Here is a 23,484-nt window from a genome sequence, read left to right on the forward strand (position 1 = left end):
GCTCAAATGAAAGATAAACACCTTGTTTATCTACCCAGCAAGTCAGATTTCTAAAATGTTTTACGGCGAAAACATAGCACATATTTATGTCAAACCACCACCGAAGACACGGCTAATTTGCATAGCCAAGTTGAAAAAAAAATGCAATCAACAAACGCAGGACGAAAAAGAAAAATAATGCACTAACCTTTTGAAATCTTCATCAGATGACAGTAATATAACATGTTACACAGTACATTTATGTTTTTTTTTCAATAATATGCTATATATATCCATAAATCTCTGTTTACAATGATGCATCGGACAGCTGATCGTCCTCACAGTGGCAGACCACGTGTAACAACCCCTGCACAGAATTAGTACATCCGAACATCACACCTGCGGGACAAGTACAGGATGTCAACAACAACTGCCTCAGTTACACCAGGAACGTACAATCCTTCCATCAGTGCTCAGACTGTCTGCAATAAGCTGAGAGAGGCTGGACTGAGGGCTTGAAGGCCTGTTGTAAAGGCAGGTCCTCACCAGACATCACCGGCAACAACGTCGACTATGGGCACAAACCCACAGTAGCTGGACCAGACAGGACTGGCGAAAAGTGCTCTTCACTGACGAGTCACGGTTTTGCCTCACCAGGGGTGATGGTCAGATTTGCCTTTATCATTGAAGGAATGAGCGTTTACACTGAGGCCTGTACTCTGGAGCAGGATCAATTTGGAGGTGGAAGGTCCGTCATGGTCTGGGGCGGTGTGTCACAGCATCATCGAACTGAGCTTGTTATTATTGAAGGTAATCTCAACGGTGTGTGTTACAGGGAAGACATCCTCCACCCTCATGTGGTACCCTTTCTGCAGGCTCATCCTGACACAACCCTCCAGCATGACATTGCCACCAGCCATACTGCTCATTCTGTGCGTGATTTCCTGCAAGACAGGAATGCCAGTGTTCTGCCATGGCCAGCGAAGAGCAAGGATCTCAGTCTCATTGAGCATGTCTGGGACCTGTTGGATCGGAAGGTGAGGGCTAGGGCCATTCCCCCCAGAAATATCCGGGAACTTGCAGAGCCTTGGTGGAAGAGTCATCTCACTGCATGAACGGGCAAATCTGGTGCAGTCCATGAGGAGGAGATGCACTACAGTACTTAATGCAGCTGGTGGCCACACCAGATATTGACTGTTACTTTATATTTTGACCCCCCCTTTGTTCAGGGACACATTACTCCATTTCTGTTAGTCACATGTCTGTGGAACTTGTTCAGTTTATGTCTCAGTTGTTGAATCTTGTCATGTTCATACAAATATTTACACATGTTAAGTTTGCTGAAAATAAACGCAATTGACAGTGAGAGGACGTTTCTTTTTTTGCTGAGTTTATATATATCATTTTATGGTTTTTATTTCACTTGGTACCCACACAACACCTCAATGGTCATGCTGCTCCCCCTATGGTCATTCCCCCTCTCCACCTCAACAGTCTTTACTCAGCCTCCACCCCAATGGACATGTATTTATTCATCACTGCTACAGTTGTTATGATGTATATCGTGCTCTTTCGATTTGTATTGTTTAATCACCATTTTCCTTATTTTATTTCACTTTGTCCTGCATGTTAGAGCTCGGAGCCTAAGACTTCAACTGTACTATGCAATCACACCTGCAACCCTCCACACGTGACTGTTAAACCCTCTGAATCTGACTTTGCTGATCGGTGGTTGTCCCACCTAGTTATCTTAAGATGAATGCACTTACTGTAAGTCGCTCTGCTAAATGACTCAAATGAAATAATGACAATCAGGTCACAGTTTGCCGCAGTGTTATTTACTGGGGTGGTGTTATGTAGTGCCTTTTTCAGAGGTTAGCCTATATACTCTAGGTCAATGGAGGTTTGCTGTGCATGTTTCATCATGGGGGTCAAAGGTGAGGGATCAGGCAGCACTCACAACAACACTGTGTTCGTGTCAGACCTAGGTTAGCATACTATTTGAAATATTTAAAATGTACATTAGCCTGCCTAGAGTGCCAGATGGATGGGGTGCGCACTCCTTGTCATTTTTTCTATTCCTATTCCAGATCAATCAAGTCCAGATAAAGTATTTGAAATGATCTCAAACAGCATTTGAACCTAGGTCTGGTTGGTGTTGTGTCAGATAACAGTAACTCACTGGGCACTCCTGAGACCAGACGTAGGGGTCGCAGCACACGGAAGGCTCGGAGGGCTTTGACGTCGAAGCCGCCCGACTTTCCCCCGTGGCCTTGGGCGGAGGGGTGGAGCGCTGCTGCCGCAGCCGCCGCCGCAGCCGCACCTGCCTCCGCTTCCTCCTTCGTCTCAACAGAGTCTTTGGTCAAAAGCTCCAGGACAACACTGAACAGCCTGTGGAGAAAAACCAGGGGAAAAAATGCTACAGGAAACACATCAGAAAGAGAATGTTGCAGATCAAACATTCCAGGAAGGCACTGAATTACAACAGAAAGAGAGAGAACATGTTAAAAAGACTGGAGCATTGGATTCAGGGCCCATATTCCTCTCCCAGAGTAGGAGTGCTGATCTAGGATCAGGTACCCCATGTTCACGCAATCTTATTCATTATGAAATAAAAGGCAAAACTCAGTAGATCAGCAGTCCCACTCCGAGACTTTATAAGTACGGGCCCAGACAAATACAATAGACTAAAGAAACGTACAGTTGGGCTGGTTAAAAAGTTTCCCTGCACTAATTACAATTTTTTGCCCATGCTACAGACGGCAATATCGATCCTCTAATAATCGGTTTGCAAATGATTTTTCAGGGGGTGCTGCAGAACCCTCAGCACCTCTTCTTCCAGCGGCTATGGAGCTGAGAGAACATTTTGTTGTTTTGAAGCAAATTTCCTGCAATTCTATGCATTTTGCCGTGGCTAATGAAATGTTATTTTGCTCAAACATAATAACAAAATCAATTCTGCTAAATTCATTGTTTGGGAATGTTCAATTCTCCCTGACTGTCTGGCTTTTGCTTCGGTGATTCTTTAGGTCCAGTATCTTTTCTTTTCACACTCACATGCACACACAAACACACACACACTCACATGCACACACAAACACACGCACATGCACACACAATTGCGCGCATGCACGCACAAACACACACACACACACGCACACGCACACGCGCACGCGCACACGCACACGCACAGGTGTTTAAAATTGAGTACACCGCCATGCTAGGACCCTTACTTCCAGTGAAGGGAAATCTTAACGCTACAACTTCCAACTTTGTGGCAACAGTTTGGGGAAGGCTCTTTCCTGTTTCATCATGACAATTCCCCAATGCACAAAGAGAGGTCCATACAGAAATGCTTTGTCGAGACCGGTGTGGAAGAACTTGACTGGCATGCACAGAGCTCTGACCTCAACCCCATCGAACACCTTCGGGATGAATTTGAATGCCGACTGCGAGCCAGGCCTAATCGCCCAACATCAGTGCCCAATGCTCTTGTAGCTAACTGGAAGCATGTCCCGGCAGCAATGTTCCAACATCTAGTGGAAAGCCTTCCCAGAAGAGTGGAGGCTGTTATAGCAGCAAAGAGGTGGACCAACTCCATATTAATGCCCATGATTTTGGAAAGAGATGTTTGTCGAGCAGATGTCCACATACATTTGGTCATGTAGTGTACTTTGTGCAGTCATTTGGCCTGCGTGCAGTATTTTAGTGTGTCCATTTCAGTTGTGAGGATATCGACACGTCTATATTTGGATATCGACAGGGATTATCTTAGTGTTCCGTTTCTATGATAATTTCAATGCGTGTGCTGTAGTCAGTCAGTCAGTCATCCTAGCAGGATGCATCTCTCTGCATCTGACTGCATGACAGATCAACCCACATGCCGCATACAGGCACAGATCTGACCTAGCTACCCACTGGACTGTGTGTGTATTAGAGGAGAGAGGGAGGGAGATGGGGAGATGGGGAGATAGGGAGGGGGCAGGGAAATAGGGTATGAGGGAGAGATAGGGAGATGGGGAGGGATAGAGATAGGGAGATAGGGAGGGGGAGAGATAGGGAGGGAGGGAGGGAGGGAGGGAGGGAGGGAGGGAGGGAGGGAGGGAGGGAGATAGAGAGGAGGAAAGGAGAAAGAGAGAGAGAGAGAGAGAGAGAGAGAGAGAGAGAGAGAGAGAGAGAGAGAGAGAGAGAGAGAGAGAGAGAGAGAGAGAGAGAGAGAGAGAGAGAGAGAGAGAGAGAGAGAGAGAGAGAAAGAGAGAGAGAGAGAGAAGAGGAAAGGAAAGGAAAGGAAGAAAAGATAGAGAGAGAGAGAGAGAGAGAAAAGGTAAGGAAAGGAAGATAAAGATATATATATATAGAGAGAGAGAGAGAGAGAGAGAGAGAGAGAGAGAGAGAGAGAGAGAGAGAGAGAGAGAGAGAGAGAGAGAGAGAGAGAGAGAGAGAGAGAGAGAGAGAGAGAGAGGAGAAACAAAGGGAGAATATGAAATGAGAGAGAAAAGGAAGCGAGGGTAGGAGAGGAGCAATGGAACATGTCGTGATGGTGAGTCACTCCAGTGGTGGTAAAGTTGTGATTTATCCTCCATGTCTTTTCTGGGTCATATACTGTAAGTGGATGAGGGTCCGTCCATATTAGTACACCGACAGTAAACACATCCGGAATGGCACCCTATTCCCTATATAAGAGTGTACTACTTTTGACCAGGGCCCGGGAATGAACCAACTCAACCACTGTCACAAACAAGTACACAGTCAGGCTCAAATGAGGAGCTGCAGTTCAAATTCAAATCCTATACTGAAACAGAAAAAATGCCCTGGGCCTGTATTCATCAAGCTTCTCAGTGTCTGAGCATAAGTGCTGTTCTGGAATCAGATTTGCCTTGCAAATTATCATGAATGGACAGGTGGGACCTGATCCTAGATCAGCACTCCTACGCCGAGACTATTTAATGAAGTACTTCACAACACAATCAGAACTGAGGAAGTCCATACTATTGAAAATCCTTGTAGCCCTTCAGATGAATTCCAGTTGAATGAGCGGCTGGAGAGTAAGGAAGATTGGAGATACCTACCCGACAACGACGATGACAAAATCCAGCATGTTCCATCCGTTTCTCACATACGCGTTCTGGTGCGCCACTAAACCGTAGGCGATAATCTTCAGAAAGGTTTCAATAGTGAAAATGACGAGGAAGACATGTTCTACCGTTTCCTGCATAGAGAGAGAGAGAGAGAGAGAGAGAGAGAGAGAGAGAGAGAGAGAGAGAGAGAGAGAGAGAGAGAGAGAGAGAGAGAGAGAGAGAGAGAGAGAGAGAGAGAGAGAGAGAGAGAGAGAGAGAGAGAGAGAGAGAGAGAGAGAGGAAAAGAAAACAATATGTCACTATGGGCGTTGGGCCATACTAATGATTTATTATACAGTAGTGACCGTTCATATTAGAATATTAGAATATTAACACACACACACACACAGTATACACTAGGGTTGGGCGGGATACCAATTTTCCTACCGTCATACTGTTTCTGTGCCATACCGGAGTACACGGTATTCCCGTAAATACACACAAGGTGCTCTATACATTTTTTGTATTCTACAATAATAATTTTAAAAACTACGCACAAAACAATTTAGGCAACAGGAATCTTGATCCGGGAGTGGATTTGAATGTCTCTGCTGTAAACCAAGAAGCTTGATGTTGACATTTAGTCACTTACAGTAGCTAGCCAGTTAGCAAACTAAATGCATTGCTGGAGCCCTGAGATGGATGTCATTTATTTGACACGTCTTAGATTTCTTATAGTTACATACGTATTGTTCTAAGTGGTGGCGTAGCACAAACCCCCGCAGCCGTTGGTATTTCAAAATACCCGGGGAATACGGTATTAACGGTATATCGCCCAAGTCTAATCCCCACACAGTACACACAAGCTAAACACACATAATCCATTTAGGTCATTTCTCTGGTTCTGGAATGTATTCACTGGAGAGAGGCAATGACAACCGTAGAGAGACAAAAGGGATAGAAAACTGTAAATTCTCTCACTGTTACATAAACGCCAATAACCGTGATGGCTGCAATGAAGGGAAGACCTGGACACGCACGCACACACACACACACACACACACACACACACACACACACACACACACACACACACACACACACACACACACACACACACACACACACACACACACACACACACACACACACACACACACAGGTACACAAACACACACACATGCAGGTACACAAACACAGGCACGCACGCACGCAAACGGACACACACACACACACTTACCAACACACACACACGCAGGCGCACACACACACACACACACACACACACACACACACACACACACACACACACACACACACACACACACACACACACACACACACACACACACACACACACACACACACACACACACACACAGAGGGATACAGTTCATCCAGTTGATCAACGTTGTACAAAGTGTTTCCCTCGGCCCGCTGCAGCACTGTCCAGACAGCTGACCACCACAACCCCACCATCAGGCCTGGCTGCTACCTGGCGGAATGAAGCAACTCAAATCTTCCAACTGGAGCATGGTTTCGTTCTAGAATCCCCCTGGGCCTGCGTCCCAAATGGCATCCCGTTCCCTAACTTTTGACCCGGGGCCCACAGGGGCACGTTTGAGGTACATTTTGCCCTGGCCACCACCTCAAAGCGGCTGTATTCAGTCGGGAACAACAGACAGAGCTCTGACTTCATCAGATTCGAACCAATCAACTAATCCCATCTCAACAATGACCCGACATGACACAGGTCGAAAACAGACAGACACTCGGGCGCGGGCCCATCCAATGTGACCCAGGAAGTACAAAACACAGTTTACGAGGTCCGCATAGACGGGATAACTTGGAGTCACCATGGTGAGTGTCTTGCTGTGGTAGGTACTGTAGACAGGAAGGACAGGATAGGGAGAGACAGATGCTGGCTGAGACAGGTCAGCATCAGCGTAGTGACTGAGTGAGTGTGTTTGTATACAGCCCAGGAGGTTGGTAGCACCTTAATTGGGGAGAACGGGCTGGTGGTAATGTCTGGAACGGAATCAGTGGAATGGTATCATGGTTTCCAGGTGTTTGACGTCACTCCATTTGCTCCGTTCCGGCCACACCAGCGGCACGCAGGCACACACACACACACACACACACACACACACACACACACACACACACACACACACACACACACACACACACACACACACACACACGCGCGCGCACGGTCCTCACGCAGCCGGTGTTGCCCTGTCTCTAGCCTGCCACAGGGGGAATGCTCAGAGAGGTAGGGTTAAATGCGGAAGACACATTTCAGTTGAATGCGTCCAGTTTCTCCACTCAGCAGCCATGAGTGGGGCCAAAGTGTGACTCAGCTGTTCAGGACACTCCCAGGTCGGCCCCAGCGACATGTTTTATTTAATTTATTTTATTTCACCTTTATTTAACCAGGTAAGGTAGTTGAGAACAAGTTCTCATTTGCAACTGCGACCTGGCAAAGATAAAGCGGAGTAATTCGACACATACAACAACAGTTACACATGGAATAAACAAAACATACAGTCAATAATACAGAAAGTCTATATACAGTGAGTTCAAATGAGGTAAGTGAAGGAAATAAATAGTCCATGGTGGCGAAGTAATTACAATATAGCATTTAAACACTGGAATGGTAGATCGGCAGAAGATGAATGTGCAGGTAGACATACTGGGGTGCAAATGAGCAAAATAAATAAATAAATACTAGTATGGGGATGAGGTAGGTAGATAGATGGGCTGTTTACAGATGGGCTATGTACAGGTGCAGTGATCTGTAAGCTGCTCTGACAGCTGGCGCTTAAAGCTAGTGAGGAAGATGTGAGTCTCCAGCGTGTGACAGGTGAGAGGGCTGGGCTGGGACCCCTTTCACCCTCCCTCCCTCCCTCCCTCCATTATAGACGAGGCACAGCAGCCACCCAGCATGCAGTTTATACAGTGTGGACACAGCATAAAGTCTGTCTGTCTGTCTGTCTGTCTGTCTGTCTGTCTGTCTGTCTGTCTGTCTGTCTGTCTGTCTGTCTGTCTGTCTGTCTGTCTGTCTGTCTGTCTGTCTGTCTGTCTGTCTGTCTGTCTGTCTGTCTGTCTGTCTGTCTGTCTGTCTGTCTGTCTGTCTGTCTGTCTGTCTGTCTTTCGCTGTTTTCAAAGCCATAACCAAATCGTGTGCTAGCTAGCTTGGTTCCATCCGCTGCTTTCTACAGACCCATATCATATCTATTGTTACCTATTCTAAAATCAGTGGTCCTGCTGGCCAGAGGCAGTGTTCAGAGAGTGAATGTTAAACAAAGCCATTTAACTCTTCACATGCTGGACCTCTGACTCCATTCTCTCTCTCGCTCTCTCTCTCTCTCTCACTCTCACTCTCACTCTCACTCTCACTCTCACTCTCACTCTCACTCTCACTCCCGACTCCCGACTCCCGACTCCCGACTCCCGACTCCCGAGTCCTTAATCCCAGTGCTCTGTAGACACCATACAGAGCACTCTGGGCTGCAGGGCTCATTTTGCCAACAGTTTACTGCCGATTGAGTGAAGCACTTAGCCCAGTGAAAGAGACATGGGCCCCTTTGTTACCACTGTAAAAGGTTGAGCGGGGCTTTCGGCCTACCACTGCCATTCTATTGAGAGTGGCAGAGCGGGACAGAGAGAGAGAGGCAGAGATAGAGAGATAGGGGCAGAGTGGGATAGCGAGAGAGAGGCAGAGATAGAGAGATAGGGGCAGAGCGGGACAGAGAGAGAGAGAGGCAGAAATAGGGAGATGGGGCAGAGCGGGACAGAGAGAGAGAGGCAGAGATAGAGAGATAGGGGCAGAGCAGGACAGAGAGAGAGAGGCAGAAATAGATAGATAGATAGATAGATAGATAGATAGATAGATAGATAGATAGATAGATAGATAGATAGATAGATAGATAGATAGATAGATAGATAGATAGATAGATAGATAGATAGATAGATAGATAGATAGATAGATAGATAGATAGATAGATAGATAGATAGATAGATAGATAGATAGATAGATAGATAGATAGATAGATAGATAGATAGATAGATAGATAGATAGATAGGGACAGAGAGAGAGAGGCAGAGATAGATAGATAGATAGATAGATAGATAGATAGATAGATAGATAGATAGATAGATAGATAGATAGATAGATAGATAGATAGATAGATAGATAGATAGATAGATAGATAGATAGATAGATAGATAGATAGATAGATAGATAGATAGATAGATAGATAGATAGATAGATAGATAGATAGATAGATAGATAGGGGCAGAGCGGGACAGAGAGAGAGAGGCAGAGATAGAGAAATAGGGGCAGAGTGGGACAGAGAGAGAGAGAGGCAGAGATAGAGAGGGGATAGTGAGGCCTGTGGGGTAGGCCATAAATATCTCTGACTAATGGCAGAGCTTATTTGTGCTGTAAAGAGCTGTACAGTATGCACTCCTCTCATACATACAAAACACAGATACTAACAGAACATTCTTACAAGCTCCCGCAGCCCCCCCATGCACACACGCACGCACACACGCACAGCAAGCATGCACAGCAAGCATACACACACACACACACACACACACATACACACGCACACACAGATGGACACACGGTCCTGTCAAAACAGTTAAACACTTCCACACACGTGTACACCGACAACACGCAGGCACACTCACACACACGTTCCTCATGTAACCTGTGTTGCCCTGTCTCTAGCCTGCCACAGGGGGAATGCTCAGAAGGGTAGGGTTAAATGCGGAAGGCACATTTCAGTTGAATGCATCCAGTTGTGCAGCTGACTAGGTATCCCCCCCTTCCTCTCTCTCGTGTCTGAAGGCAATAACACAGTGCATGAGACTCAGAGAGAAAGAGCTCTCCTCATATAATCAAGGGGGAAGCTAACCCAACCCACTGAACCATGTACAGACAGTTTTACATAGCATCACATAGCATCACTGGCCATGTCAAATCAAATCAAATTGTATTTGTCGCATGCGCCGAATAAAAACAGGTGTAGACCTCACAGTGAAATGCTTACTTACAAACCCTTAACCAATAATGCAGTTTTAAGAAAATACATGTAAAAAAAAATATTGAATAATAATTCAAGAGCAGCAGTAAAATAACAATAGCGAGGCTATATACAGGGGTTACCAGTACAGAGTCAATGTGCTAAGTGGGGGCACCGGTTAGTCGAGGTGATTGCGGTAACTATGAACTATAGAGAAGATACAAAATGATTGAAGTAACCAGTCTATGAACACCGCAGACACAGCTCGCAGAACGACACACGAGGCAGCTAAATCTCATCATGAAGAAGTCATGGGTCCTATTCATCAGGGCAAATCATAGCGAAACGTTTGGCAACGGAAAATGAAAATGAGCATTTCTTATTGGACAAGTTCACATAGGTCTCTCCCCGGGTTATGGCCCGTTTGCTTAGGTTTGGTTCTCAATGAACTAAACGAAGCAGTGTTTTGTTTAATTGGAGTGCGCTGATATGGGATTGACGGAGGGATGTAGACAATACAGTGTGACATTGCAATGTTGAGAAAGAATTAGGTTCCAGTCGATCGACCGGTATGTTAAGCCTTTATTACATTTCAAACTCATTGTATTGGTCATTTCTTTAACACAGGTGATTTCATGGCGAGTGTAGAGAGTATAGGGATATTGTTATCCACGTCGGTGCCAACGATGCTAAGATGAAACAGTCAGAGGTCACCAAGCTCCACATAGCTTGAGTGTGTAAAAATCAGCTAGAAAGATGTGTCGGGCATCGAGTAATTGTCTCTGGCCCCCTCCCAGTTAGGGGGGAGTGATGAGCTCGACAGCAGAGTCTCACAACTCAATCGCTGGTTGAAAACTCTTTTCTGCCCCTCCCAAAATATTTTGTAGATAATTGGCCCTCTTTCAGGACCAAGCCTGGCCTGTTGAGGGGTGACGGACTCCATCCTAGCTGGAAGGGTGCTCTCATTTTATCTACAAACATAGACAGGGCTCTAACTCCCCTAGCTCCACAATGAGATAGGGTGCAGGCCAGGCAACAGGCTATTTGCCAGCCTGCTAGCTGAGTGGAGTCTGCCACTAGCACAGTCAGTGTAGTCAGCTCAGCTATCTACATTGAGACCGTGTCTGTGCCTCGACCTGGTTTGGGCAAAACTAAACATGGCGATGTTCGATTTAGCAATCTCACTGGAATTAAGACCTCCTCCATTCCTGCCATTACTGAAAGAGATCATGATACCTCACATCTCAAAATAGGGCTACTTAATGTTAGATCCCTCACTTCCAAGGCAGTTACAGTCAATGAACTAATCACTGATCATAATCTTGATGTGATTGGCCTGACTGAAACATGGCTTAAGCCTGATGAAATTACAGTGTTAAATGAGGCCTCTCCTCCTGGTTACACTAGTGACCATATCCACCGCGCATCCCGCAAAGGCGGAGGTGTTGCTAACATTTATGATAGCAAATGTCAATTTACAAAAAAAAACGTCTTTAGAGCTTCTAGTCATGAAATCTATGCAGCCTACTCAATCACTTTTTATAGCTACTGTTTACAGGCCTCCTGGGCCATATACAGCGTTCTTCACTGAGTTCCCTGAATTCCCATCGGACCTCGTAGTCATGGCAGATAATATTGTAATTTTTGGTGACTTTAATATTCGCATGGAAAAGTCCACAGACCCACTCCAAAAGGCTTTCGGAGCCATCATCGACTCAGTGGGTTTTGTCCAACATGTCTCCGGACCAACTCACGGCCACAGTCATACTCTGGACCTAGTTTTGTCTCGTGGAATAAACGTTGTGAATCTGAATGTTTTTCCTCATAATCCTGGACTATCGGACCACCATTTTATTACGTTTGCAATCGCAACAACTAATCTGCTCAGACCCCAACCAAGGATCATCAAAACCGTGCTATAAATTCTCTGACAACCCAATGATTCCTAGACGCCCTTCCAGACTCCCTCCGCCTACCCAAGGACGTCAGAGTACAAAAATCAGTTAACCACCTAACTGAGGAACTCAATTTAACCTTGCGTAATACCCTAGATGCCGTCGCACCCCTAAAAACAAAAAGAAACATGTTTCATAAGAAGCTAGCTCCATGGTGTACAGAAAATACCAGAGCTCTGAAGCAAGATTCCAGAAAAATTGGAACGAATATGGAGCTACACCAAACTGGAAGTCTTCCAACTAGCTTGGAAAGACAGTACCGTGCAGTATCGAAGAGCCCTCACTGCTGCTCCATCATCCTATTTTCCCAACATAATTGTGGAAAATAAGAACAACCCCAAATTTATTTTTGATACTGTCAGAAAGCTAACTAAAAAGCAGCATTCCCCATGAGAGGATGGCTTTCACTTCAGCAGTGATAAATTCATGAACTTCTTTGAGGAAAAGATCATGCTCATTAGAAAGCAAATTACAGACTCCTCTTTAAATCTGCATATTCCTCCAAATCTCAGTTGTCCCGAGTCTGCACAACTCTGCCAGGACCTAGGATCAATGGAGACACTCAAGTTTTTTAGTACTATATCTCTTGACACATTGATTTAAAAAATCATGGTCTCTCAACCTTCAAGCTGCATACTGGACCCTATTCCAACTAAACTTCTGAAAGAGCTACTTCCTGTGCTTGGCCCTCCTATGTTGAACATAATAAACGGCTCTCTATCCACCGGATGTGTACCCAACTCACTAAAAGTGTCAGTAATAAAGCCTCTCTTGAAAAAGCCCAACCCTGACCCAGAATTTTTTAATTTTTTTTGGCCTATATTGAATCTTATAGGCCACTTGTGAAGGTGGTAAATTACCTTTTAATGGCGTCAGACCAATGCTCTGCATCTGTCCTCTTGCTCCTAGACCTTAGTGCTGCTTTTGATACCATGGATCACCACATTCTTCTGGAGAGATTGAAAACCCAAAATGGTCTACACGGACAAGTTCCGGCATGGTTTAGATCTTATCTGTCGGAAAGATATCAGTTTGTCTCTGTGGATTGTTTGTCCTCTGACACATCAACTGTAAAATGTGGTGTTCCTCAAAGCTCCGTTTTAGGACGACTATTGTTTTCACTATATATTTTACCTCTTGGTGATGTCATTCGGAAACACAATGCTAACTTTCACTGCTATGCGGATGACTCACAGCTGTACATTTCAATGGAACATGGTGAAGCCCCATAATTGCCCACCCTGGAAGCCTGTGTTTCAGACATGAGGAACTGGATGGATGCAAATGTTCTACTTTTAAACTCAGACAAAACAGAGATGCTTGTTCTAGGTCCCAAGAAATAAAGAGATCTTCTGTTGAATCTGACAATTAATCTTGATAGTGGTACAGTCGTCTCAAATAAAACTGTGAAGGACCTCAGCATTACTCTGGACCCTGATCTCTATTTTGACGAACATATCAAGACTGTTTCACAGACAGCTTTTTTCCATCTACGTAACATTGCAAAAATGTAAAACTTTACGTCCAAAAATTATGCATAAAAATGTATCCATGCTTTTGTCACTTCTAGGTTAGACTACTGCAATGCTCTACTTTCTGGCTACCCGGATTAAGCACTAAATAAACTTTAGTTAGTGCTAAACACGGCTGCTAGAATCTTGACTAGAACCAAAAAATGTGATCATATTATTCCAGTGCTAAACGCTCTACACTGGCTTCCTGTTAAGGCAAGGGCTGATTTCAAGGTTTTACTGCTAATCTACAAAGCATTACATGGACTTGTTCCTACCTATCTTTCCGATTTGGTCCTGCTGTACATACCTACACGTATGCTACGGTCACAAGACGCAGGCCTAGCCTAGTGGTTAGAGCGTTGGACTAGTAACCGGAAGGTTGCATGTTCAAATCCCCGAGCTGACAAGGTACAAATCTGTCATTCTGCCCCTGAACAGGCAGTTAACCCACTGTTCCTAGGCCATCATTGAAAATAAGAATTTGTGCTGAACTGACTTGACAAGTTAAATAAAGGTAACATTTTAAAAAATCAAAAAATACTGTCAGTAGAATTTTTAAGCAAACAGCTGGAGGCAGGGCTTTCTCCTATAGAACTCAATTTTTATGGAATGGTCTGCCTACCCATGTGAGAAACGCAGACTCGGTATCAACCTTTAAGTCTTTATTGAAGACTTATCTCTTCAGTAGGTCCTATGATTAAGTGGAGTCTGGCCCAGGAGTGTCTTGGTGAACGGAAAGGCACTGGAGCAATGACCCTCCATTGCTGTCTCTGCCTGGCCGGTTCCCCTCTCTCTGCCTCTAACTCTATTACAGGGGCTGAGTCACTGGTTTACTGGTGCTCTTCCATGCTGTCTCTAGGAGGGGTGCGTCACTTGAGTGGGTTGAGTCACTGACGTGATCTTCCTGTCCGGGTTGGCGCCCCCCCTTGGGTTGTGCCGTGGCGGAGATCTTTGTGGGCTATACTCGGCCTTGTCTCAGGATGGTAAGTTGGTGGTTGAAGATATCCCTCTAGTGGTGTGGGGGCTGTGCTTTGGAAAAGTGGGCAAAGTGGGTGGGGTTATGTCCTGCCTGTTTGGCCCTGTCCGGGGGTATCGTCGGACAGGGCCACAGTGTCTCCCGACCACGCCTGTCTCACCCTCCAGTATTTATGCTGCAGTAGTTTATGTATCTGGAGTATTTGTCCTGTCTTATCCGGTGTCCTGTGTGAATTTAAGTATGCTCTCTCTAATTTTCTTTCTTTCTCTCTCTCTCTCTCGGAGGCCCTAGGACCATGCCTCAGGATTACCTGGCATGATGACTCCTTGCTGGCCCCAGTCCACCTTGCCGTTCTGCTGCTTCAGTTTCAACTGTTCTGCCTACGGCTATGGAACCCTGACCTGTTCACCGGACGTGCTACTTGTCCCAGACCTGCTGTTTTCAACTCTCTAGAGACAGCAGGAGCGGTAGAGATACTCTGAATGATCAGCTATGAAAAGCCAACTGATATTTACTCCTGAAGTGCTGACCTGTTGCACCCTCGACAACCACTGTGATTATTATTATTTGACCCTGCTGGTCATCTATGAACATTTGAACATTTTAGCCATGTTCTGTTATAATCCCCACCCGGCACAGGACTGGCCACCCCTCATAGCCTGGTTCCTCTCTATGTTTCTTCCTAGATTCTGGCCTTTCTAGGGAGTTTTTCCTAGCCACCGTGCTTCTACACCTGCATTGCTTGCTGTTTGGGGTTTTGGGCTGGGTTTCTGTACAGCACTTTGTGACATCAGCTGATGTAAGAAGGGCTTTATAAATACATATGATAGATTGATTGATTTGGATGAAATCGCTAGACTGTTAAACTATTTCATTAGCAATCACATTACATGACTATCACCAATAAGTGCCATTGGCTTCAATATTGTACATTTATATTTATATCACAAAATTATTACGAAATAATCCATGGCCCCAGTACAGTTGATCACATGATCACCTGAGAGCGGAAAGTAAGTACACCAGAGACGGAAGAGGAAGCGAGACACCCTACTCACTGTTTTTCTCTGGTTCAAAGAAAGACAATGAACTAAGGAGACCAGACCAAGCTGCTATTGCATTTGTGTCTATAGGAGAGTCTCCCTGTTAAGCAGCCCGGACTGACCATCTTTTTCAATTGCAAATGGCCCGAGTGAACTCTTCATTTATCCACCATCTTTGAGAACAAAAAGAGGATGTATCACACGATCACCTGAGAGTGGTGAGTGGGGGACACAAGGAGCGTGCGTGGTACAGCAAATCTGTGCATGTGTCGGAGGGCCAGGCTCACACGGTGTCTCACTTCGTGACATCACGCCTTTTTAATATCACTGTACGGCCAGGATCACTCTGCCTCCACAGAGACAACGAAACAACATGCAACCCAGCTGCATGCTCCACCTGCATTCTCCAACTGCCTTCAACTTACACACAACCCTTAAAGCCGCGCGTCGTGTCATTAGCAGAGGGACAGAACTAGCCCTGGTCCAAGGTGTTATGTGCACCTTGCAGATCTTTACAGCTTCTATCCCTAAGCCACAAGGCTGCTTACTAGCTAACTAATAACTAACAAAATGTCTACACAGACTTGTATTTTATTTGTATTTTTGCACTGTCTCTACGCACACTCACAGGGCCCTACACACTCACAGGGCCCTACACACTCACGCACACTGACACACCAACACACACACAGAAAACACTCACTTCGTCATTTGCTCACACACACACATAATATGCACACACATTTGAACTGACTCCACACACCCACTCACATACGAACGTCCTATATGCCGCTGCTACTCCCGTTTATCATATATCCTGATGCCTAGTCACCTTACCCCTATACATATCTACCTCTTTCGCTCCAGTATCCCTGCACATTGTACATATGGTATTGGAACTGACCCTGTATGTACAGTGCATTCGGGAAAGTATTCAGACCCCTTTTGACCTTTTCCACATTTGGTTATGTTGCAGCCTAATTCTAAAATTATCAATTTAAAAAAATGTCCTCATCAATCTACACACAATACGCCATAATGATGAAACGAAAACAGGATTACAGACACTTACAGACACAAAACTGTATTACAAATAAAAAACAGAATTACCTTATTTACAAGTCAAATCAAATCAAATTTATTTATGTAGCCCTTAGTACATCAGCTGATATCTCAAAGTGCTGTACAGAAACCCATCCTAAAACCCCAAACAGCAAGCAATGCAGGTGTAGAAGCACGGTGGCTAGGAAAAACTCCCTAGAAAGGCCAAAACCTAGGAAGAAACCTAGAGAGGAACCAGGCTATGCGGGGTGGCCAGTCCTCTTCTGGCTGTGCCGGGTGGAGATTATAACAGAACATGGCCAAGATGTTCAAATGTTCATAAATGACCAGCATGGTCGAATAATAATAAGGCAGAACAGTTGAAACTGGAGCAGCAGCACAGTCAGGTGGAAGTTGAAACTGGAGCAGCAGCACGGCCAGGTGGACTGGGGACAGCAAGGAGTCATCATGTCAGGTAGTCCTGGGGCATGGTCCTAGGGCTCAGGTCCTCCGAGAGAGAGAGAGAAAGAAAGAGAGGAGAGAATTAGAGAACGCACACTTAGATTCACACAGGACACCGAATAGGACAGGAGAAGTACTCCAGATATAACAAACTGACCCTAGTCCCCCGACACATAAACTACTGCAGCATAAATACTGGAGGCTGAGACAGGAGGGGTCAGGAGACACTGTGGCCCCATCCGTATTCAGACCCTTTGCTATGAGACTTGAAATTGAGCTCAGGTGCATCCTGTTTCCATTGATCATCCTTGAGATGTTTCTACAACTTGATTGGAGTCCACCTGTGGAAAATTAAATTGATTGGATATGATTTAGAAAGGCACACCTGTCTGTATAAGGTCTCACAGTCCATCATTCTTAAGACTCTTCCTAGAGCTGGCCGCCCGGCCAAACTGATTAATCAGGGGAGAAGGGCCTTGGTCAGGGAGGTGACCAAGAACTCGATGGTCACTCTGACAGAGCTCCAGAGTTCCTCTGTGGAGATGGGAGAACCTTCCAGAAGGAGAACCATCTCTGCAGCACTCCACCATCAGGCCCTTATGGTAGAGTGGCCAGACGGAAGCCACTCCTCAGTAAAAGGCACATGACAGCCCGCTTGGAGTTGGCCAAAAACCACCTAAAGGATTCTCAGACCATGAGAAACAAGATTTTCTGGTCTGATGAAAACAAGATTGAACTCTTTGGCCTGAATGCCAAGCGTCACGTCTGGAGGAAACCTGGCACCATCCCTACGGTGAAGCATGGTGGTGACAGCATCATGCTGTGGGGAAGTTTTTCAGCTGTAGCGACTGGGAGGCTCGTCAGGATCGAGGGAAAGATGAAAAGGGAAAAGTGCAGAGAGATTCTTGATAAAAACCTGCTCCAGAGCACTCTCTGAATGTCCTTGAGTGGCCCAGACAGAGCCTGGACATGAACCCGATGGAACATCTCTGGAGAGACCTGAAAATATCTGTGCAGCGACACTCCCCATCCAACCTGACAGAGCTTGAGAGGACCTGCAGAGAAGAAAGGTGTGCTAAGCTTGTAGCGTCATACCCAAGAGGACTCAAGCCTGTAATCGCTGCCAAAGGTGCTTCAACAAAGTACTGAGTAAAGGGTATTCTTTTTATAAAATAGTAAACATTTCTAAAAACCTGCTTTTGCTTTGTCATTATGGGGTATTGAGTGTAGATTGATGAGGGAAAAAAACAATTTAATCAAATTTAGAACAAGGCTGTAACGTAACAAAATGTGGAAAAAGTCAAGGGGTCTGAATACTTTCCGAATGCACTGTAGCTTACTTACTTTCTCGTGTTCTTCTTATTTCTATTTCTCGTATGTTTTTGTTCTACCTTATGTTATTTTGAGTATTACATTGTTATTGAATACTGCATTGTTGGGCTTAGAGCTTGCAGGAAAGGCATTCCACTGTACTTGTGCATGTGACATTAAACCTTGAAACATAAGTGCATTATTTGCACAATTAACCAGTCAATATATTTATGGTAAACAAATCCCACAAAATAACAACCCTTTTCGTCATTTACAAATATAAACTGAAGTGTGTCACCATTGTCACCAATGAGTGTGATTTCACAGGTCTACTGCAGCTCTGGTTTTGTAACAATGATGAAGCAGTCATCATGACTCTCTTTCTCTCCCCTGACTCTTCTTCTCTCGCTCCACCGTTCGCTCTCCTCTCCCTCCCTCTCTCTCCTGTCTGTCTCTATGTATCAGTCATAGCAGTTTAGGCCAGCCAGAGGGTTAAGGGAAGCCAGCACAGTGCTTCCTCACAGCATCATCCTGTGTGTGTGTGTGTGTGTGTGTGTGTGTGTGTGTGTGTGTGTGTGTGTGTGTGTGTGTGTGTGTGTGTGTGTGTGTGTGTGTGTGTGTGTGTGTGTGTGTGTGTGTGTGTGTGTGTGTGTGTGTGTGTGTGTGTGTGTGTGTGTGTGTGTGTGTGTGTGTGTGTGTGTGTGTGTGTGTGCGCGTGCCCGTGCGTACACGTGTGCTTGTGTGTATATGCATATTGTATAATTGTGCTATTTTGGACACAACAACGACATATTTTACATATTTCTTTGCTAACAAAATAGCCTGGCCAATATATCTAATTAAAGACAAGCTACGGAACTTTTTCTAGTACTTCGTATTTTTAACGTCGTAGATGTTTTCGCTTATAAACTGATTTTGAGACTGTGTAACGTGGGATGTGATATCTGAAACTACTTGAAGCTGGGATGTCCCTCCTACCATTGAATTCGCTCTTCCGACTGTCCATCAACTCCATGCTCAACCCCCTACGACACAGCCACTGACAAAGCACATGCCTGCCATCCTTACATCGTAGTGCAGCAGGAGAGAGTGGTTTCATCACTTTAGCATATTCAGATATCAATTTATAGCCATAAACAATTCAGCGATTTTAAAGACGGATGAGATTAATATGAGACAAAGGGCAATTTTGTAACGAGTTCAGAAAGCCACGATAGACCTCTGTGAGACGTTCACAGCGATGGTGGCAGACGTTTTGATCAAGAGAAACCTGACACTAAACATACAAATATGTATTCTACAGTTATAAGGAAGGTGAAGTCTCATAGTTAGCTGTTTTATCATTTGACAGTACTATATTTACAACGCATATAAATCATTTCAAGCCTTATTCATACAGTTTTTATGAAAAGGAAATAAATATTTCATATTTTCATATTTCTATCATATTTGTACTGTGTACTTGAGCTTGTGTCCACCTCAGCCATTTATTTTTTGAAACACCAGAATGGTAAAGATTGAAACTTTCTTGGAGTATACAGCATTTCTGTTTATGGCCCTCTACTGATAAATAATTACTTTTGGGGGATTACTTCAATTCCAATTTCGATTCCATTTAGTTACATTTAACCTCCTGCTTTGGGCTCGACGTGTCAATGTGTAGTTCATACATGCATAATCTGGCTTACCTCAATTAGCCACGAAATCCCTTGTTTGAAAGAGACTGTTTCCTGGAAGCTGTGCTATTTTCCCTACACTACATTTTCCCCCATGTGGGACAGCCCCCTAGCAATTTGAGTTCAACCAATGAGCTTCAGCCCCTCGCCATTAGAGTGACCGCTAGCAAAATGCACACACAGAAGAGTGAGAGAGACAGCAATGACGTGGTGCACACATTTGCACATACGTGACGTAGTACTCACTTTTCGGGGACCTACTGGCTCAGAACTACTGGCTAAAAGGTATACAAAAGTAGTAGAAAAACTCTTTCATTGAGGAGTAACATTTTATGCTAAGCTTGAGGGCAACATCCACCGGAGAAACAGCAACTGCATTTGTACAAGGGTGTACAGTACGTGTAGTGTGCATGCACATGTTTACACGAGTGAAAGTGTGTGCGTGTGTGTATGTGTGTGCAGATTATTTTGTGTGCATATAACCTTCGATCACTGATCAAACCATTATGACTACTGACAAAGAGAGAGACACATTGCCTTTGCATCTTCCCCTTCCCCCACTCACAAAGATAACTGTCTCTCTGTTTCTCTCTGAATACAATGTTTATTAATGCACTGTAACCCAGCAACAGCATCATATCATTTTATAGTCTACACACCAGCAGCTATACACACACTGACCACAGAGGGCAGTGTGTGTGTGTGTGTGTGTGTGTGTGTGTGTGTGTGTGTGTGTGTGTGTGTGTGTGTGTGTGTGTGTGTGTGTGTGTGTGTGTGTGTGTGTGTGTGTGTGTGTGTGTGTGTGTGTGTGTGTGTGTGTGTGTGTGTGTGTGTGTGTGTGTGTGTGTGTGTGTGTGTGTGTGTGTGTGTGTGTGTGTGTGTGTGTGTGCATGTGCGTGTGAGAGAAACTGTGTATGCACTGGTTAATGTATGCATTGGGGTGTGTGCACAGTTGCATACGTGTGTGTGTGTGTGTGTGTGTGTGTGCAGCGGTGAGGGGATAGGTGAAGCTATGAAGTGTCTGTCAGTGTCATTCTCTGAAGGGAAACAACAACGTTATTACAAGCAGAGGTGATCTTTAACATGGACCAACACTGCCATGATGTCTATCTTCAACCAGCAGAAACATTACACTGTGAATGTAGCAACCATTAGTTCTTTAATGTATACTGTTAGCCACATTAGCCACATGTTAGCCACATGTTTTGCTATTAGCCACATTGTTAGCTATTAGCCACATTGTTAGCTATTGGCCACATTGTTAGCTATTGGCCACATTGTTAGCTATTGGCCACATTGTTAGCTATTGGTCACATTGTTATTTATAAGCCACATTAGCCACATGATAGTTGTTAGCCACATCAGCCACATGATAGTTATTAGCCACATTACCACATGATAGTTATTAGCCACAAAAATGTTCAAGACCGTTTCCCTTCAATGAAATGCATTGAAAACTACTTTCTGCACACTTCTGCTACTTTCTTAGGCTACACTTAGGCTACACTACCTCTTGCTAAAGAAATGTATGTTTACACCTATGCAGTACCTTTAGCAATACTAATAATAAACCTCTACTTTAGTAAAGGAAACAGTTATGACAGGTGTGTTGTAATGAAAACGAGTGGTGTCCACTGATTAAATACAGTCTTTCTGCATTGCGAAGAGGGAAAACCCAGATGTTCACAAAGTTTGTGATGAATGAGAGGTTGTTTCTTCATGCAAAATAGATTTGATTTTTGATTTTCTTTCAAAAACAAGGGCATTTCTAAGTGACACCAAACGGTAGTGTATATTGTCAAAAATAAAAGTAACTTCCCCCCCTCCCATCACTAATGCTAACCCAATATGTTATACAGTACCTTACAAGGGAGGAAGTATCTACAAATAGACATAATGCTACATTGATGTGTTATTACTGTTATGTGAGGCATGGCATCATCTGAGGCATCCTCTCACTGGGTTCATACAATGATAGAAAGAACCAAGGGTATATTGAGGTTTTACTATTAGTTCATTGTTTCTCACTATTTTGTGGAGATGAGCCATCTTCCAGCCAGTCAGCTATTCAGTCACTCAGCAAGGCCTGTGTAGCCGAGGTGATTCAGGCCAGAGTAGCCAAAGTAATTTTAATGAGAGTTCCAGAGCTCATTAGCTTGATCATCAAAGCTCTGAATGATCTGTTTAATTGTGTGATCGTGATGTGCAGCCCCCCTAACCATGGAATGGGCCCATGCATAACTGGCTTACTGACTGTCTGTGTCCTAAACGGTACCCTATTCCCTATGGGCCCTGGTGAAAAGTAGGGAAAAGGGGAAATGTATGTAGGGAAAAGCGTGCCATTTGGGATGCAACCACTGACTGCAAAACGCGAGAAAAAATGTTTTAATCTTCCGGATGAATCCATTATCCAAATACTGCAGCGTGTGAATAGATACTTGGCAAACGTGCTGCTGATGTGGTTCAAGGACACACAGTACAATTCAGACATACGTGTTCAGAGCACTGTGCTTACATTCATACTCTCACGCACACGCACGCACGCACGCACGCACGCACGCACGCACGCACGCACGCACACACACACACACACACACACACACACACACACACACACACACACACACACACACACACACACACACACACACACACACCACAACAACAACAAAAAACACACTCACACAAAGACACTTTGGACTTCCACACACAGATGCAGTTAAGCCATAGAGATGTATAAAGGACTCTAGTGCCCAAAATCCTGTTTTAACATGGGCCACGCCATTGCGGACTTTCACAATTTTGAAGTTGTCAACTGGCGACTTCCTATGGGTTACGTATGGATCACATAATTCCATTCAGGTCATCACGAGGAATTAGCTAATTAATTACACTTGTCAGCAAACATTCCATAACTGCAGGTGGCAGTAAATCACCAACCTTGGCTTTATACCTGTTCAAACAACACACTCCAGGTGGCAGTATGGATCTTTTCAGTTTGTTTACCAACTCATAGAAGTAGTAGAAGAAGAAAATGGACTACTTTAAAATGGAGATGGCCTTGCCCGTGCGTTCACAGAAGCCATAATGGGACAGATAAAACATTGCGATCTATAAATCGATGTGGCTTTTTTCCACTAATTTGTCTTTTCACCAATAACATTTGATTATTTTCACAGCTCTTTTTCAGGGCGATTCTGATTGGTCAAAACACCAATTAGTGAAACAAATATCAAAATTTGGCTGCCTGTGTAAACGCAGCCTTTGAGTTAAGAGCATAAACCGACACACACATGTTGGCACAAAGTGAGTCATCTGTGGGGAGGCCTACTCGTTGAAAGACAGAAGGGGAAAGATGAGAATGGGGGATGGGCTGGGCACACTGCTCCAAAATGGAGAGGCACGAGGGAGAGATGTTTAGAACGAGGGATGTG

General features: G+C 44.6%; 1 protein-coding gene across 1 annotated transcript in view; it reads right to left on the reverse strand.

The window, feature by feature from the left end:
- The window catches only part of LOC124004142 (voltage-dependent L-type calcium channel subunit alpha-1D-like), a 72,449-nt gene that overhangs the window by 26,335 nt on the left and 22,630 nt on the right, over positions 1-23,484 (reverse strand). Inside the window, exons 4-5 of the mRNA XM_046312925.1 lie at positions 5,049-5,188; positions 2,162-2,370 (exon numbers count right to left, since the gene is read on the reverse strand). Of these exons, the coding sequence (XP_046168881.1) occupies positions 2,162-2,370; positions 5,049-5,188 (349 nt within the window). The remainder of the gene's footprint in view (positions 1-2,161; positions 2,371-5,048; positions 5,189-23,484) is intronic.

This window comes from Oncorhynchus gorbuscha, linkage group LG18, assembly GCF_021184085.1.
Source record: "Oncorhynchus gorbuscha isolate QuinsamMale2020 ecotype Even-year linkage group LG18, OgorEven_v1.0, whole genome shotgun sequence".
Classification (NCBI taxonomy): domain Eukaryota; kingdom Metazoa; phylum Chordata; class Actinopteri; order Salmoniformes; family Salmonidae; genus Oncorhynchus; species Oncorhynchus gorbuscha.